The 17,672-nt window shown below is 41.2% G+C and overlaps 1 protein-coding gene across 1 annotated transcript in view; it reads right to left on the reverse strand.

Annotated features, from left to right (window-relative positions):
• LOC136864655 (putative carbonic anhydrase 3) overlaps positions 1-12,595 on the reverse strand; it is a 246,426-nt gene extending 233,831 nt beyond the window's left edge. Inside the window, exon 1 of the mRNA XM_067141939.2 lies at positions 12,484-12,595. Within this exon, the coding sequence (XP_066998040.2) occupies positions 12,484-12,535 (52 nt within the window). The 5' untranslated portion in view covers positions 12,536-12,595. The remainder of the gene's footprint in view (positions 1-12,483) is intronic.
• Positions 12,596-17,672: the final 5,077 nt, after the last annotated feature.

Consider the following 17,672-nt stretch of genomic DNA (forward strand, 5'->3'; position numbering starts at 1 on the left):
ACGCTGAATAAGAAACAGTACACTCAGTGCTAATAATTTAAGTCACTGTATATTTTCATATATTTAACGTACATGAAACTGTGAAAAAGTGCGTAATCGAAATTCATATCTATCACAAGTTAAAAGACAGTTCCTACATATCGGACTATATATTGCAGTATTTCCAACATTAAAAACACATTTTCTGTCCACATAGCAGTGCCTCATTCGTGTGAGGGCGATGTGAAGTTACAGACGCTGTGAGCTATACTGTGATATGAGCACAAATATTACTAAAATATTAGTGTTACTTGCTATAACTTTCATTCTTTGCATAACATGTGGTGTGATGACATTGTGTGGCTTTTAAGGTTTACCAGAAATCCTGCAACACTTTGTTCCTCTATTGTGTCATCAGCTGTGTGGTGACCTTAAACAAGCGAGGCTTCACGTATCAGCCAGGATTACATTGCGTAAGGGATGTATCGACGGAACTGATAGACGCCCGTGCTGCCTTTACTTCGAGATCTCAGACGGATGAAGTGGTGTTAAGAGATCGTTCATGAAACTGAAATTTCCTTTTGTAACCGCTGAATTATATTAAAATTGTGGGTACAACCTTTAAGACGTAGAGTGACGACTGCAAATAGAACTATTCATAGAACTGGAGAATTTGAGTGCAGTGAGTGTTATGCCCTCAATTAATTACAACCTGCTGTTGAAACAATGAGGTTACTATTTAAGAACCAACATGTTTATATAAAGTAACTGGGTTCCTTTTACCATCACCAAGATATGAGGAACCATTATCTAATAATTATAAAATGAATAAACAAACGATTGAGAATATTTCTGTAATCGTGTGGTTTTCTTCATTAGTTCCCAGAACTTCTAACAACAATGATAATATATTTATTCATGTCCTACATTAGAATTCACGATACCAAAAGTCTATTGCCAACTTGGAATATTTCAACTGCGAAGAATGTTTTCACGTTTCTCTTCAAAATCTAGCTAGATAATGCAAAATGATTTCATTCTTTAAAGCATAAAGCCCTAATGCACTCTGTGTGTGTTCACTTTTCGACAGAGGAACGTATTCATTAAGCCATTAGCAGTGCGAACAACCGTTTCACCCATAGCGTTATTACGAACATTTAACTTAGAAATTGTCTGTTTCGGCTGATACCGCATTACGTTTTGCCTTAGTACAATTATTCCCTTCCTTGCAGTGGAAAGTATAATGAATCCCCTTTATGTAAAGTACATTATGAGCGACAAATTAAAGTTCTAGCAAATAATTCGTATAACATCTCATCACTTTCTTTCTTTCTTTCTTTCTTTCTTTCTTTCTTTCTTTCTTTCTTTCTTTCCTTCTTAATTCATTTAGCCTTCAGGGTTGGCTTTTCCCTCGGACTCAGCGAGGGATCCCAACTCTACTGCCTCAAGGACGGTATACTGGAGCGTGAGACTTTGGGTCGAGGCTGATACAACTGAGGAGGACCAGTGCCTCACCTAGGTGGCCTCACCTGCTATGGTGAACAGGGGCCTTGTAGAGGGGGGGGGGATGGGAAGTTTGATAGACAAGGAAGAGGGAAGGAAGCGGCCGTGGCCTTAAGTTGGGTACCATACCGGCATTTGCCTGAAGGAGAAGTGGGAAACCACGGAAAATCACTTCGAGGATGGCTGTGGTGGGAATCGAACCCCATCTATTCAGTTGATCTGTGTCGGTGCGACATAAAGCCAATTGTAAAAAAACATATCTGCTGTATTTGCTGCATGTACTGAACACGACTTAATGAGTTGAAAGTATATTGTGAGTGTAATGCTGTCGTGAAAATTAAGTACTGTATTAACCTGACATGTTGCTTTAGGTTCTCTTTCCGGATTAAATTACTCTCGGTGAACATTCCCATCATCTTAAATTTCACATACTCCAATATGAGTGTCGTTGTATCAAAACTTCTCTCTTCCTCAGTTTACCTGCAGACTTACTTCACTTCTGCCATCGAAAAGCTCCATACCCTGTTGACATTGTTCTCATAATCTAAGGCCATATTAATGAAAACTGGTAGATTTTTAAGAATATTTTGATCGTTCACAGTTTATGAACGAACCATTAGATATCATTCAAACATTATTGTCTCTGCCTTAAGGCAGCATCGATGTACTGCACTGTTCGCATCAGCCTCCTCAGTGTGAACATTTTTAAAGTAGACTTTTTATCAGAGGGTTTCGATTCGAGTACGGATATAATAGAGAATGTTTATTTATCCAGAATTATGTCTTACGTTGGGATTATACAAATCTATAATTAATAATAATAATAATAATAATAATAATAATAATAATAATAATAATAATAATAATAATAATAATAATAATAATAATAATAATAATAATTTCAATCCCTTCTGGTTGGTTTAAATTTAATCCCGACAATGGGTTTATTAAAGTACCAGTATGTGTACTGACATTAAACTCCAATTCAAACACTCGACAACCCCAGGATTCGATCCCGCTACTTGGAATATAGGAGGCGAGTGCTTAACTAACCACACAACACAGCCAGTCGAAGAAACAAAGCTATTCCTTTGAGGAATATGAATTCCTTAAAACTATATGAAACAATAAATTAGATAAGTAGGTCTTTTTTTGCTATTTACTTCGCGTCGCACCGACACAGATAGGTCTTATGGCGACGATGGGATAGGAAAGGCCTAGGAATGGGAAGGAAGCGGCCGTGGCCTTAATTAAGGTACAGCCCCAGCATTTTCCTGTGTGAAAATGGAAAACCACGGAAAACCATCTTCAGGGCTGCCGACAGTGGGGTTCGAACCCACTATCTCCCGTATGCGAGCTCACAGCTGCGCGCCCGTAACCGCACGGCCAACTCGCGCGGTATAAATAGGTCTAATACTAGGTCCATTATCCAGTAAGGCATAAAAATAGGTTAAGATCAATTTAAAATAATGATCTTAATTTTTCCTCAAACACTTGTGTAGCCTATCATTTGAAGTCTTGCGATACCATCTGAAATCTCAGGTAGTTTTATGTCAATTCAATATGGCTGTAGGTTTCTGATGTGAAATACCCTTCACTAAAAGTGGCTGTAACTTAAACTCTGATAGCAACATCTACACGCAAATGTATACATTAAACCCTTGCTTACGAGCCTGTGTACAGTAATTAGTAGTATATCGATTGATTGAGGAATTCTATTACATGGAAATTAGCTACTGTTAACAACCCAGTTCGTGGCTGAGAGCACAGTCTTACCTTGTGTGTCGTGCTCAAGTTTACTAACTGTTTTCGTTAAACTTAAATGTACTTACTCTGAATCTCCACGTAATAAACAGGAGCACTGCAGCAAATATAAAAGGATATTTATCAAGGTATACGATATTAAATGGGACAATATTTCAGAAACTGGTGCTAGTATCCCATGACGATTACGGTGCCAAAGGCATGTAGCTTATACAGCTTCAGTGCAAGGAGGTCCTTTAACGCCACGAGGCAACACAAAGCTATGAAATGATCGAATAGCGCAATCGGCACTTAAACTGAGCAGAGTTTAATGCACCTCAATTTTATTTTGAGGTTAGTATGACGCACATTGAGTACGTACGAGAATATTTATATAATCCTGCTTCTTCTATATAATCTTCCAAACGCTTAATTGTCAGTCACAGATAAGGGTCCTGAATAGTCTATTAGAGCCCATGAAGTAGTGATCAAACTGCTCTAATGTCTGTAAGGCGTGCATTTCTCCGAGTTCTGAAGAGACTGAAGAGCGGCCAGATAGTGATACGAAATACGGACGTGTGTCCCACAGTGGTTGTGAAGTCTGAGCCGTATTTTCGCAATCAACATACACGTTTTCTCGTTAACGGCTCGATACCATGTAGAGCCCATGAATTCTGGAGAAGTGGGAGAATTGGCACAGTACAAGTGGCGTTGGGCTGATCTGGTTCCCAGTGCCGCTGACTAACGGTGACGTATGCTCATATGGAGTAGCAACCAAGATCCTGCACCTATAAATACCAGATAATTATGGAAAGCTATCCACACAATATGGTTTAAAATATCTCCAGATGTCTTCCATCTACATATTACGCCGAGTTGTTACTCGTTTCCAGGCCGGATAGAGCCCTGCACGTTATTTAACACTGTATCACATATGAAGTAGTTCTTCTACATCCTCTGTCTATAGCAGGGCCTCTCAGGGTACATGCGCGTGGTGCATGCACTGTGCACGGTGCAAAAGACGACTTGGCTTGGTAGACCAGAGTGCAGACCCCCACTCCTCGATTTGGAGCAATAGCGCTGTCTCTCTCTTTCCCCACGCCTGTCTCGCTCGCTCCGCCTGTCTCCCTCACCCCCACTTGCGCCGTAGCGCTCCAAATCCTGGCTGAGTTGAGCCGAGTATAGCCGAGTAGAGCCGAGCATAGCCGAGTAGCCCAGAGACGAAGCGTTGATCCGAGCCATACCGAGCGGCACCGAGCGGCACCGATGCACAGTGCACGGAGCTCTTGCGCCTCGCTCTGCACGCGTGAGATTTTGGGCGTTTGAGAGGCCCTGGTCTAGTGAATGTTACAAGCGATTACAGCTATCGTACAGCACCCATGTTTTATCACTTGGTTCAGTGGGATCAAATATGGTCCCTTTTCCCTTGCAAAAGGAGAAGGTAACTGAAAATCTCAGGCTAGTGTTCTGTTAGTTCAGTGGCCGGCAAAGGCTGCAGTTACGCGTAAGAGCCAGTCAGTGTGGCAGAACGAGCAGTGGAGTAGTATTATTCCAAACACGCAGTAGTGTATAGTTTAGTTTGTATATTGTGAAGAGGAGTCTAAGTTAAGTTATCACGGCTGTACAGTTCTGTGTTCATACAATTGCAATTCTCATCGTGATGGACTGAAATTTCTAGTCAGTTAAGAATAATTTATACTGTCACCACACTCTCTCAGAATCGAACGCACTCTGCTCAACTGAAGCTTACCAGCTGCTCTCGGTACATCGAGATTGCCGAGGACGCGGCGTCTCTGAGTACGGAACATGCCGACCAGTGATTGTTTACGAAGGATCGCCTTACTAATTACGTAGGAAATGGTTGTAACTGGTAGGCCTACACGGTACTCTGGCATGCTTTCCAGGCAGCGATAGACTAGGCTGACGTATTTTGAGCACGCCAAGTTGGAGTCAGAAGGCCAGCGCCTCAACCGTCTGAGCCACTCAACCCGGCATAGTTAATTGTGTTTTTATGTAGAAGATGACTCTATGCATCATTTCAGCGTATGATTTTGTAAAAACCAATAAGGTACGGTACTTGACTCATTTTCGTCTTTCTAGCACTCAAGTTTATGAGATAATACACTTGCCACACAACTAACCCACTCATAAATCGAGGGACGTCTCGTGTTAAGGATCACATGAGCACATGAACACCCTGGTAATCCCAAACAGCTGCAATTTACACGATACTGTATGATGAGAACAAGATTTTTGTTTGTTGAGAACGTATTTTTGAAGTTGTAAATGCTGATTCACTTTCCATTTCCATTTGAATCACGCGCTACGCCAGCTGACCACAACCCCGTTTTGAACTACAAAGTTGAGCGTATTGCATAGCTAGAGCTTGAAGGGGCAATGGTGTGAACATGACGAATAGAATACCAAGTAGTGTGATCACTCCGCTCTCTTAACATTGTAGTTGATGGTCCTGCCGAAGCGTGGCGCTGCAGTCTCAACGAACCAGCTGCAACAACACGTGCGCCAAATTGTCGGCGAAGGTATAGCGAGCGCGCGTGAAGTCGTGGTGAAAATTTGAACGCCTATTTGTTTGTATTAATAGTTTCTGGAAAGTCCGTGTTAGTATCTGTGCAGTGTTATGTGCGTGCAATCAACTAGTTTCCTATTATTTCGAGAAAATGTCGTACTGTTCCGTTCCTGATTGTAAATCGGGTTACGGAAGGAAATGTGATGGTAGACGATTTTTTTACACCGCCAAAAGAAAATAACCTATTTGCGAAGTGGGCTGGAGTTATTCCGAGGAAAGATAAGCAATTGTCGGCCAAAAGAAGAATATATGACCTGCATTTTTCGGCAGATTTGATTATAAAGGCGGACTGTTTCGTTGTGAATGGTTAAAACGTTGAACTTCCTCGTATGAGGTGGAAATTAAAACCAGGAGCGGTAACTCACATATTTCCAAATTTACCGAAATACATATCCACTGAGGTAAAATCGCGAAAGGCACCCAGTAGGAAAAGGAGTGAGGACAATATGAAGAGGATAAGGAGCAAGAATCACGAAGTGAGTGAAGCAGTGATGACAACAGTAGGCGGTGAATTTCAAGTTCAAGGTCAGCCTAGTTGTAGTCAAATTCAGGATCAGTCTAGTTCACTTAGCGATGCCAAACAGACAATATTGTCTCTCAAGAGGCGACTGAAGAATGCTACTCGTAATTTAATGCTAGCTAAATGCAGTCTTTCCTCAGCCAAAGCTAGGATTAATTTCCTACAGGGGCAGATTAAGATTTAAAGATTGTAAATTTCGTAGTAAGAAGCAGAAAATTATTATAGACACTATGTTAAAGAAATGCCAAGTAAAATTTCCCAATGGTACGAGTTACAGTAGTGATTTTTTTAGAGAGTTGATTACTGAGAATAAAATCACCTACGTAAATGATATAGACACTGTCTGCGGCATAATTTGTTACCTCTTTCCTCACAAAGCCATTTGAAAAAACTCAGCAAAGGACTTAAATGTTCCTATGGTGTAAATCCTCATTGCATAAGTGCTATTTCAGATTATTTTAAGGATGAAATGGACGAGAATAAACGGTACTGGATAGTTATATCCGATGATGTTAAACTAAGAGAAGAGATTCATTGTATTGGTTCTTCACTGAAAGTAGATGGCTTTGTCGATTTAGGTGAACTAACGCCAGATTGTCGAAGAAATCAGGTGGAAAATCATGCATTGGTTTTTATGTTTGTGTCTCTTTTGTAGAACTGGGTGCAACCTATCGCCATTTATGCAAACAGAAATGCTACTCCAGGAGATATCCTTGTTAAAATTCTAATTCAGGTTATCTTACAGCTAGAAAAGGCTGGAGCGAGAGTGGTAGGTTTCACGTGTGACTGTAGCCAGTCAAATAAAAAAGGCCTGGAAATCTTTAGGAATTGGTGGGAAGAAAAATCAAGTACAATGGTATATTGTGAATCCAGCTGATGAAAAACGGAAGATCTGGGCTTTTTCATATTTTGTGCATATATTGAAATGTATAAGAAACTTTATCCATGATAATAATAATTTCGTGTAGCTATTTCTAGCCGGGTGCAGCCCTTGTAAGACAGACCCTCCGATGAGGGTGGGCAGCAACTGCCATGTGTAGGTAACTGCGTGTTATTGTGGTGGAGAATGATGTTATGTGTGGTGTAGCTGGAGTTTCACCACGAATGGAAGAAGAATTCTGGAGATGTACAGTAGGACGGCCATCCGGTACCCGACATTAAGAGCTCATATGATTTACTGATTTACATAAAACTGGTCATTTCCAAAAGACAGACCAGGAGCACAAACCCTCCTGCCATTAATTGCTTCCTGCCTTGAACATATTATACGACATTTGATACTTATTGGAGAGATTACTAGAAACGAGATTTCCATTTCTGGACAGGCACATGACCATGAGGTTCACCCAGCCTACACTAAAAATAAGTAGGGTAAACCTTGGTAATTCCGTAATATTGGTAATTTCGTTACAAAATTTTGAAATACCCTCTCGAAGTAATCCTTCGTCCTAGAAGTACAATTTTTCGTTCACAGGTAGTGCTGAACGTCTTTTTTCTGGAAACATTCCCATCGGCTTTCTACATTCACCCAGTGCGATCCACTGAGAACTATTACCACGTGGGGGAAGGTTGCTGTTGTTTTTTGTGCTGTGATTTTTTTTTTAACAGATGTCTACAAAGGGAAGAAAGACAAGGAGTTATAATTTAGTATAGAGGTACATTCAACATTACCGTATTTTTGGAACACATTTTAATATTATTGTGAAAATCGGTTTGCATTTAATATCCTTAGCGTTTTAGACTGGAATTTTAGCATTTGGTGGGAACATTTTAACCAGCCTGACGTTGATAAAATGTGTTTCGGTTATTTAATACCATAATTTTCCAATGTTTGACAGTTGCATAAAGAAGAGTGTTAATATGTAATTTTTTAAACAGGATATCTATTTAAATTAACATATCACGAAATAACGAAGGTATCACGAAATTCCCATACCCTTTTTTCTCTACCATGTTAGATGCCTCCGAGGTACCATCAATACAAAAACGAAAATTTGTTTAAATCGGTAAACCTGGTAAAGGAGCAAAAGTACTATTTTTTTAAATAGTGTGAGGTGCCATGTTCTACTCTAAAATACTTTTCAAACGGACTGGAGGTGAAGACGATGTCAGGCACTGCGTCCCGATGCGTTATCGGTGGGGATGGAACAAAGAATACATCCTCGCTTGCAAGAACTGATTTTCAGTTTGACAGTTTTGCAAATATGGAAGTTTTCTATCTTATATTTTGATTAACTTAAGGATGCGGTGACATGATTTTTGTGACGGGTAGTTACTTTATAGTCGTGAATTGCCTCCCACCCCGCACGCAAATTGTATTTTCTGTTCACATCTTTGTTAAGGTTGTTTCATATAAGGGATAGTATAATTTTACAGAATAAATAACGGTGCCAATATTATTTTAATAGACATATTTAAGCTATCACGAACTTACCAAGGTACTATCACGGAATTACGAAGGATATCACGAAATAACCAACGGCAGTCAGATGTGAAAAAAAAGGCGTAAAATGCATAGAACAGGTAAGTTAAACTTTTATTTTATCCACAAATATTAACGATCGGAATGTCAGTGTAATGAAATACAAACTGATTTTTTTTTTACATATGGGCATGATTTTACGATATCAGAATAATTTTCAGATTATCACGAAAATTACCAAGGTTTACCCTATTAGGTTAATTGCTGGGGGGACGGGTAGTGGAAGCCTACAAAGACCTTCATGGTCTGCCCGGTGTCTGCTAGAATATTAACGTCGCACTGACACACAGTGTGTTATATTTTTTCCTATTTGTTTTACGTCTCACCGACACAGATAGGTCTTATGGCGACGAAGGGATAGGAAAGGCCTAGGAGTGGGAAGGAAGCGGCCGTGGCTTTAAAGAAGGTACAGCCCCAGCATTTGCCTGGTGTGAAAATGGTAAACCACGGAAAACCATTTTCAGGGCTGCCGACAGTGGGGTTCGAATCCACTATCTCCCGGATGCAACCTCACAGCCGCGGCCCCTAACCACGCGACCAACTCGCCGGTCAGAGTGTTATCAGCGACGGTAGGATGAGAGAGGGATAAATGAGAAGGTAGCGACCATGTCACTGATTAAGGTACAACACCAATATTTGCCTGAAGTGAAAATGGGAACTCGGAGAAGGCCATCTTCACGGCTGCCGACAATGGGATTCGAACCCGCCATCTCCGGAAGGTAAAGCTCACAGTTACGTGATGCGAACCATGAAGGCACCTCCCTCCGTAAGATTAATTTCTATAGTATGGAGTATATTCTCTAAAATGATTGAAAATTAAAATCCGTAGCCTGTTTCCAGTCATTCGAGCAGGTCAGGAATGGAATGAATGAAGCCCCATTTAGCGGCAAGGATAGGAAATGTGCCGGCTGCCGAAGCCTGCCGCAGTCCTCTGGGGCGATGATTAATGAATTACAGAAGAAATTAAGTAAATTGATATTAGAGAGTGTTGCTGGAATGGAAGATGACAGGGAAAACCGGAGAATCCGGAGAAAATCCTCCCCCGCCTCTTTCTCGTCCAGCACAAATCTCACATGGAGTGACCGGGATTTAAACCACGGAATGCAGTTGTGAGAGGCGGGCGCACTGCCACCTGAGCCTCTCGAAAATTATCAATAATAAATATCTATGATTTAAAGCGGACTGAGTGGCTTTGTCGGTAGAGCGTTGTCTTCCTGAGCCCTTATAGGTGTATTCGATCCTGAACCAAGTCCAGTGTTCGAGTACGTTAGCTTCATAACGGTACAGTTACCGGCACGTAAAATAACTCCTATGAGGCAAAATTACAGTACCTCGACGCCTCTAAAAATCGTAAAGGTAGCTACTGGGACCTAAAATTATTATTATTATTATTATTATTATTATTATTATTATTATTATTATTATTATTTATAATTTAATCATGAAACAGTATTTTTTTTATTTTCACCGGGCTCCTTTTAATGGTTAGCGTAATGGTATTCGATTCAGAAGTCCCAGGGTTCGAGTCCCGGCTGGGTCGGGGATTTTAACTTTGGCCTGATTAATTCCCCTAGTTCGGGGGCTTTGTATGTGTGTTCTTATTTATACACATCTTCATTTACACACATGTCACATTGCAAACCACCACAGAGACACGCAATAGTAAATAGATCCCCCAATCCGCCCCACATAAGGTTGGTATCAGGAAAGGAATCCGACCGTAAAAGTGGGCTAAATCTACACGAAGTGCCAACCCGAGGCAATTGCGAAAAGACCTAGGAGGAAGAATAGTATTTTTAATTTTCACATTTTGAGTTTCCTGGCCATCACATACTGTATGATACCATAAGCCCATAACACTTTTTGATTCACATTCCATGTGTCATAGCCTGTGAGATACACGAGAACTGGAGAGGATGAAAGGAAACCTTCCTTTATCCATGCCAAACTGTACGGGAAACTACCAATAGTAGCTAGCTTCACGATGGGGATACATTTAATAATAATAATAATAATAATAATAATAATAATAATAATAATAATAATAATAATAATAATAATAATAATAAAAATACCGGGCGAGTTGGCCGTGCAGGTAGATGCGCGCGGCTGTGAGCTTGCATCTGGGAGATAGTGGGTTCGAATCCCACTGTCGGCAGTCCTGAAGATGGTTTTCCGTGTTTCCCATTTTCACACCAGGCAAATGCTGGGGTTGTACCTTAATTAAGGCTACGGCCACTTCCTTCCCACTCATAGGCCTTCCTATCCCATCGTTCCCATAAGACCTCTCTGTGTCGGTGCGACGTAAAGCCCCTAGCAAAATAATAATAATAATAATAATAATAATAATAATAATAATAATAATAATAATAATAATAATCGTCTATGGCCTCAGATATCGTGTTCAGGTAGTCTGATTTGACGTCATTTAGGCTACCTGCGTGAGTATTTAGACGTTGTGTTTTACTTCACCAGATGGCAGAGTAAAGCAACTCTCTCTGCGATTTATAATATTCATTAATTTCATGGGGTATACACCAAATGTGTCACGGGAGATCTTTTACATGCTGACATAGTACAACATGGAATATCGAATGGACTCTTTTCCACCCTTCAAAAATTCCACTACATCTGCCGGGTTAGAACCCCCAATATTGGTATCCGGAGGACGACACTCTACCACTGATCCACAGAGGGAGATTAATAATAAGAAGGGGAAGAATAATAATAATATGAGTTTAACGCTTATTTGGCTACTAATTGTCCTAAGGAAAGTCAAGTTCCCGGGAAGTTGCCTCGATACAGCTACTTTAACGTGCTAGTAGATGGCTTACATTGAAGTACGAAACCTCAGAACTAAAGTGCCAGCTGTTCCACGCGGTCAACTCGATGATTGTAGTCTACTAACAAGAATTAAAGAGACAACTCCACTTTCTTGAACACAAACTATACGTACCGGTACTCTAGACTCAAAGGAAAACTGTGGAAGCTGATGTGAATAGCCGAAATGTAAGTTAAGGTAACACACTCCCTGCACCACCTATGAGGATACAGGGTGGGGGTGGAAGTTCACCAGTAAGCACAAACCCCCTCGTTACTCATTTGTGCAGTAGGCTGAGATGACCATGAGGACAGTTCTTAATTCCCTACCGTTATTAAGGATCAAGCCTCAGTCCTTCTTGTTGAGAAGCGTGGTTTTATCTATGAGCAAGTTGATACCAGTGGTAACGTTGTACAATCAACACTTAACTGCTGCTGCGGGGACGGAAGAACTCCTTTCGAATTCCTTTTTCCACAACTAAAGTAAATGCCTTACTTGTATTGATTAACATTTACTGTCGCTTTTCGACTGACAGTTCACAAACGTTAGGCCTAAAATTCTTCTTCTCAACAATTTCGAGTTAAAATCAAGCCATGCGTTGTTTTTAATCAAAGCGCCACATTTCCTCTTTCACCGAAATGAATAATATTAAAAATGGACCGCCTGAAGGATTTAATATGAGAACAACAATGTTTTATTACCTTTAATACTTGTCCGCAACCATCAGAATATTTCGTCTCCGTAAAAAAAAGAATGAAAGAAAGGTCGCCAATTGAAAGGAAAATTATTGCAAACAAGTAGCGATATTTTTTTTCTTATACCAAGAGTTGAAGTGTAAGATGACGCACCTGACAGGAGAACAGCGGCTAGTAGGCCGAAGAGCAGCAGCTGACGGGCCATGACAGGGCCCGGACTGTGAACGACTGAAAGCTCTGAGCCCTGCTGCTCGCCGCAAATAGAGCATCGGCAGCGCCCTCCACAATACTCTGTCGAGATATAGCGCAACGATAACCAGATCCTTCTGTATCCAGCATATCGACGTAGTACCTAACCCAAGTCTCCCGGAGTCACCATGCTACTTGAGGATGCAGTGCTCGGAGAAAAAACAGGCACCTTGTAGGATTTTATAGGCACTGAAAACAGGCACTTAGGCACCGAAAATAGCCAAAGTAGGCACAATTGTTTAGAATAGGAAACCAAATAGGCATGTAAAATTACTTGTAATTTAATTATAGTACACTTATTGACTATGGAAGTAATTTACAACTAAAAATGTTCAATATTTTCAGGAACAATCGTGTTCTATTGTCACGAAAAATGTTTCTATATTTTGAGAAGTATCTCTCAACATCATATGAAGAGGTGCTTTTACCATCTTTTTCAGCCTGGATTTCGTTGCAGGACTTTATCAGACTTTCCCCTGATAGCGGCTATCTTCCCAAATGTTTGCTGAAGACTTCCCTTAATCTTTCACGATCCTAATGGACTCCACACGGGGCATGCCACTTCTCTCCAACTCTATGATGACTTTCGGCAGCTTGCTAAAATTGCCTTCAGGAACGCCAAATCTGATCGAACTGATGAGCAGGACATGACTTTCTTGGCTTCCCTTGTATAGACAACATCCTCATCGTCCATGGCCTAAATTATGTAGCGTTGCAACAAAACAACTTGTCTCAACACATATAAATTAATAGGCCTATAAATGCTACAACGAAATGCGATCGTAGTCCTCAATCACGAAAAGATAAAAGGGACTTCCTTACTTCAAGGGGGGCAGAAGACTACTCTTCCATCGGTAGTGAATTTGGAGTCTCCAGTGATCTCTTGCTTCAGCCAGTAGGATTTTAAAGATTTTCCTTTACGCATTGCCAAACACTTCTTTAAAGGGACCAATGATCTAGATGTTAGGACCCTTTAAATAACAGTCATCGTCACTACTTCAAAGTAGATCTCAGCACGATTTCAAGACAAAGTGCCTAACAATTTGCAGCGAGAGGGAGTTAGGGGATATGGATGTTTACAACATAGTTCGATGTTCATTGGTTCTCGCATATCATCTTAGGAGGTTGGGAGAAAGGTGGTGGTCAAGTAGTTACTTGTTTGTCCTGAAGTAAATTCCCCAAACGCTATTTTTAGAGACTTACCAGAATTATCCTTATTGTTAGTGGGGTAAACAGACGTTCAGAAACGAGAAAAAAATTCTGTCGACCACACCAGCTGAATATTGGATGAAAATTGGATTCTCTAAGAGTCTGTCAAAAGGCATTAAACACACACTTATATTCCAAATAGGTACGAACCCTCTCAAATAGGCATTTTTCAGGCTTAATACAACTAACAAATTCTTGCTAAAAAAAAGAGCCTTAAACGTATCTATATCTTAAACGCTTACGTTTCCATGTACATAGACAAAATCTCATCCCTATCAATAACATTTCAAGCACTACCAACGGAAGGGTCTCAGAATTATTCCCCATGATCTACGCTGATGACCAGAGGAGTGCGACAGGCTTCAGCAGCCGGCACAATTCCCATCCTCGCCGCTAGATGGGGGCTTCATTCATTCTATTCCTGACCCGGTCGAATGACTGAAAGCAGGCTGTGGATTTTCATCTACGCTGGTGAGAGCCTTTCCTCAGAAAACAAGCTCTTGCTGTACACGACGATGCCTGTCCTATCTGGCCCGTGCAACTTGCAGTCCGTACAGAGCCGGGGAACATCCGCTAGGTTCAGATGCGTCGTCCACCTCCACGACCTTGTCAAATACACACTGTTAGGGTAAGAATTCCTATCTATGACAGGGACCCACTGTGAGGTAACACCCTAGTCATCTCACTAGGTACCTATGAGAATCACGTTTAAGCTCAAAAGGCCTCAGGTACTCATAGAGTAACATACGTAGCGCTTAGCGCCAGGCCACATTCCGGCTAATGATTAACTTTGTGTAAAATTCTCACCCTAAATTTCACCAGAAAAATCAGTCATGGGATACTAATGGCGTATGGCTTCCGGAGAGGCCTGGTGCAGGCCTTTTTCTAGTAGACGGCCTATTTTAGGCGACCTGCATGTCTGTGAAGGTGAGAGCCCTACCTAGGATGATTTCTAATGTTGAATACGCCACAGACACACCCAGACCCCGAGCCACTGGAATTAACCAATTAAGGTTAAAATCCCCGACCTGGCCGGGAATAGAACCCGGAACCCTCTGAACCTAAGGTCAGTACGCTGACCATTCAGCCAACGAGTCGGACAGTCATGGGATAAACTCGCTATACACTTAGTACTGAAGACTGGAATCGGTCGATGGGATCAAATGTTCTTACCATTGAGCCTCACTGCTGAAAGTTGCGAAAGGAAGAGACGGTTGACTGGGACCATTCTTGCGTTGCTGTTTCTGCACTTGGATTGAGAAGTCTTGATGGTACCACTGTCCACCTTGCAACGTATAAGTACAGACAAGGTTTATAACTCCCATTCCTTATCAAAAGAAGGCTTCTTGGGCCAGCATATTACCGGTCCAGCCTGTCAATTAGGGAGTACATTTTATTGCGTAAATGCTTAACAGTTAACTAACTGACTGATGATAAGCGCAATGGATAAAATGAATGTCAGCCTCTGTTGTGTAGTGGTTGGCGTGATTAGCTGCCACCTCCAGAGGACCGGGTTCGATTTCCGGCTCTGCCACCAAATTTGAAAGTGGTACGAGGGCTGGAGCGGGGTTCACTCATCCTCGGGAGGTCAACTGACTAGAAGGGATTCGATTCCCACCTCAGACATCCCCAAAGTGGTTTTCCGCGGTTTCCCACTCCTTCCCTGAGATAAATGCCGAGATGGTACCTAGCTTAAGGCCACTGCCGCTTCCTTCCTCTTCCTTGTCTATCCCCTGCAATCTTCCCATCCCCCCACAAGGCCCCTGTTCAGCATAGCAGGTGAGGCGCCTGGGCGAGGAACTGGTCCTCCTCCTCAGTCGTATCCCCCGACCCAATGTCTCACGCTTCAGGACGCGTGGGATCCCTCGCTGAGTCCGAGGGAGAAACCAAACCTGGAGAGTAAACGGATTAAGAAGGAAAGAAAGGAGGAAAATAAATTGAATATCAGGAATTAATCCTGACTCTATTGTTGATATTTAAGAGAACATAAACTTGACAAATGTGTATTAATAATAATAATAATAATAATAATAATAATAATAATAATAATAATAATAATAATAATAATAATAATAATAATAATAATAATTGTACCGGGTGGTACACCCCCACGCCGCTCATTCAAACCTTGCGCCAGTTGATACTCCTCTACTGGAGGAAGTCTGAACTCTATCTACTGTGTTAATTTTCAAGTTTCTCAGAAGATGTCACTATTTGGAAATTTTGAAGTTTCTGAACTGGGTCGTTTTCGATGTATTTTTGTTTTGCCTGTAGTAAGAAGTGTGGACATTCTCTTCCAGATGGCACTACTGAAGAACTACAATTGTGCACCCTAGTGCGAAGTGAAGGAACTATGTTTTTGGAGAAATTTTGAATTCATAAGTTTGTTCTTTGTTAAATTTCTTTCAGTCATTGTTTAAGTTGGCAATATTAACCTTTTCTTTCCCCTTGTTTTGAATTTACCAATCCCGAATTTCTCGAATTAATTTTCCACGAATAATGTGTTTCTTCTTCATCTTGTGTAGGGGTTTTCTTGGTTAGCCAATAAAATTCTTGTGGGAGGGTGTTCTCATTCTTGAAACTCCTCGAACTTTCCGCGAGAGTATATAAGCTGCTGATTTTCGGGTCTCGGCGCCACTTCTGTAACATCTTTCAGTGTGTAAAGTACGTAGCAGTGGCGGGAAGCGCCTCTTTCTTCGGGCAGCAGTTCAACCACAAGGTAATGGCCTTTTAATAACTTCTTTTCTTGCTAGCTCAGCAGTTTAACTCTCGGGGCAGGTCCGAAGCCTTTTCCATGTAACTTTCCTTTAAAATGTAAAGACATTCGGTATCAATTCTATCTGTTTAAACTATAAATTGGGATAGAGAGTGCTTAACCCTCTCGAGCTCCCACTCATATTGCTTTGAGGTGAACTTATTTTTTCAACCGTTTCTTCCATTTCTTCCATTCTAGCGTAATGTAAAATTGTCTTCTCATATAAGTCACCTCTTTAGTATGGGATTAGCCCTTGCATTAACGGCCTAGTGCCAAGTAGGTTTTAAACAAAATGTATTAGGAGTGCAGCTTCGCCTCCTCTCAAATTAGTATTGTCGAGGCCATGTAATATTTCTGTTTCTTCACTTAATAGGCCTCGGTAGGTTGGGTATCTTTTACCCCTGTGTCTATGTCCTTGGAGGACAGCTTGAAAGTCGAGTTTGGTGTGGCCTTTGATAGGCTTAAACTGTGAGAGCGGATTGCTCTTTTGAAATTGATTTTGGGTGCCTCGAGGAGGCTTTATTTTGTAATTGGGAGCAAGTGCTCCTGAACATAATTGGGGTCTTCTGCCCCTTTGTCGAATCTTGTTTTTGGGTAAAGTTGGGCTAATTGCTCAAGAATTGTGAATCCGGGGCTCGAAGCCCAAATCCTGTGAATACTGTAATTGTACATTTGTTGCCTTGCTACTCTGACCTGCCATTCTTGTTATTTCTTGATTTTGCTAAGAAAATATAACCTTGTTAAATTTTATCTTAACTTTAATTTCGTATTTTGAGACCTGTTCACCCCCGCACCTTCTTTCACCTCTGCTGTTCCACAGATACCTCGGAACAAGTGGTAGCAGAGCGTGGTTGAATGGGTCTCAATTTAGCCCCTTTTGACGGCTAAACATTGCTTTGATTACAACTCTAACTATTTTCTCAGTTGCTGGAATTTTTGATTTTTCCTTTTTCAAAATTGTTCTGTCATCATGCCCGGCCCTCGCGATGTTCTCCATCTTAACTATTTGCGCAAGGAGGAGTTGATCTATGAATTAACTATTAGAAATGTGCAATCGGGAGGCACGGTTGCGGTAGACACAAATAAGCTTAGAGAGTCCCTTGATTTGCCCATTTCCATCCCCACTTTG

Source organism: Anabrus simplex, chromosome 2, assembly GCF_040414725.1.
Source record: "Anabrus simplex isolate iqAnaSimp1 chromosome 2, ASM4041472v1, whole genome shotgun sequence".
Classification (NCBI taxonomy): domain Eukaryota; kingdom Metazoa; phylum Arthropoda; class Insecta; order Orthoptera; family Tettigoniidae; genus Anabrus; species Anabrus simplex.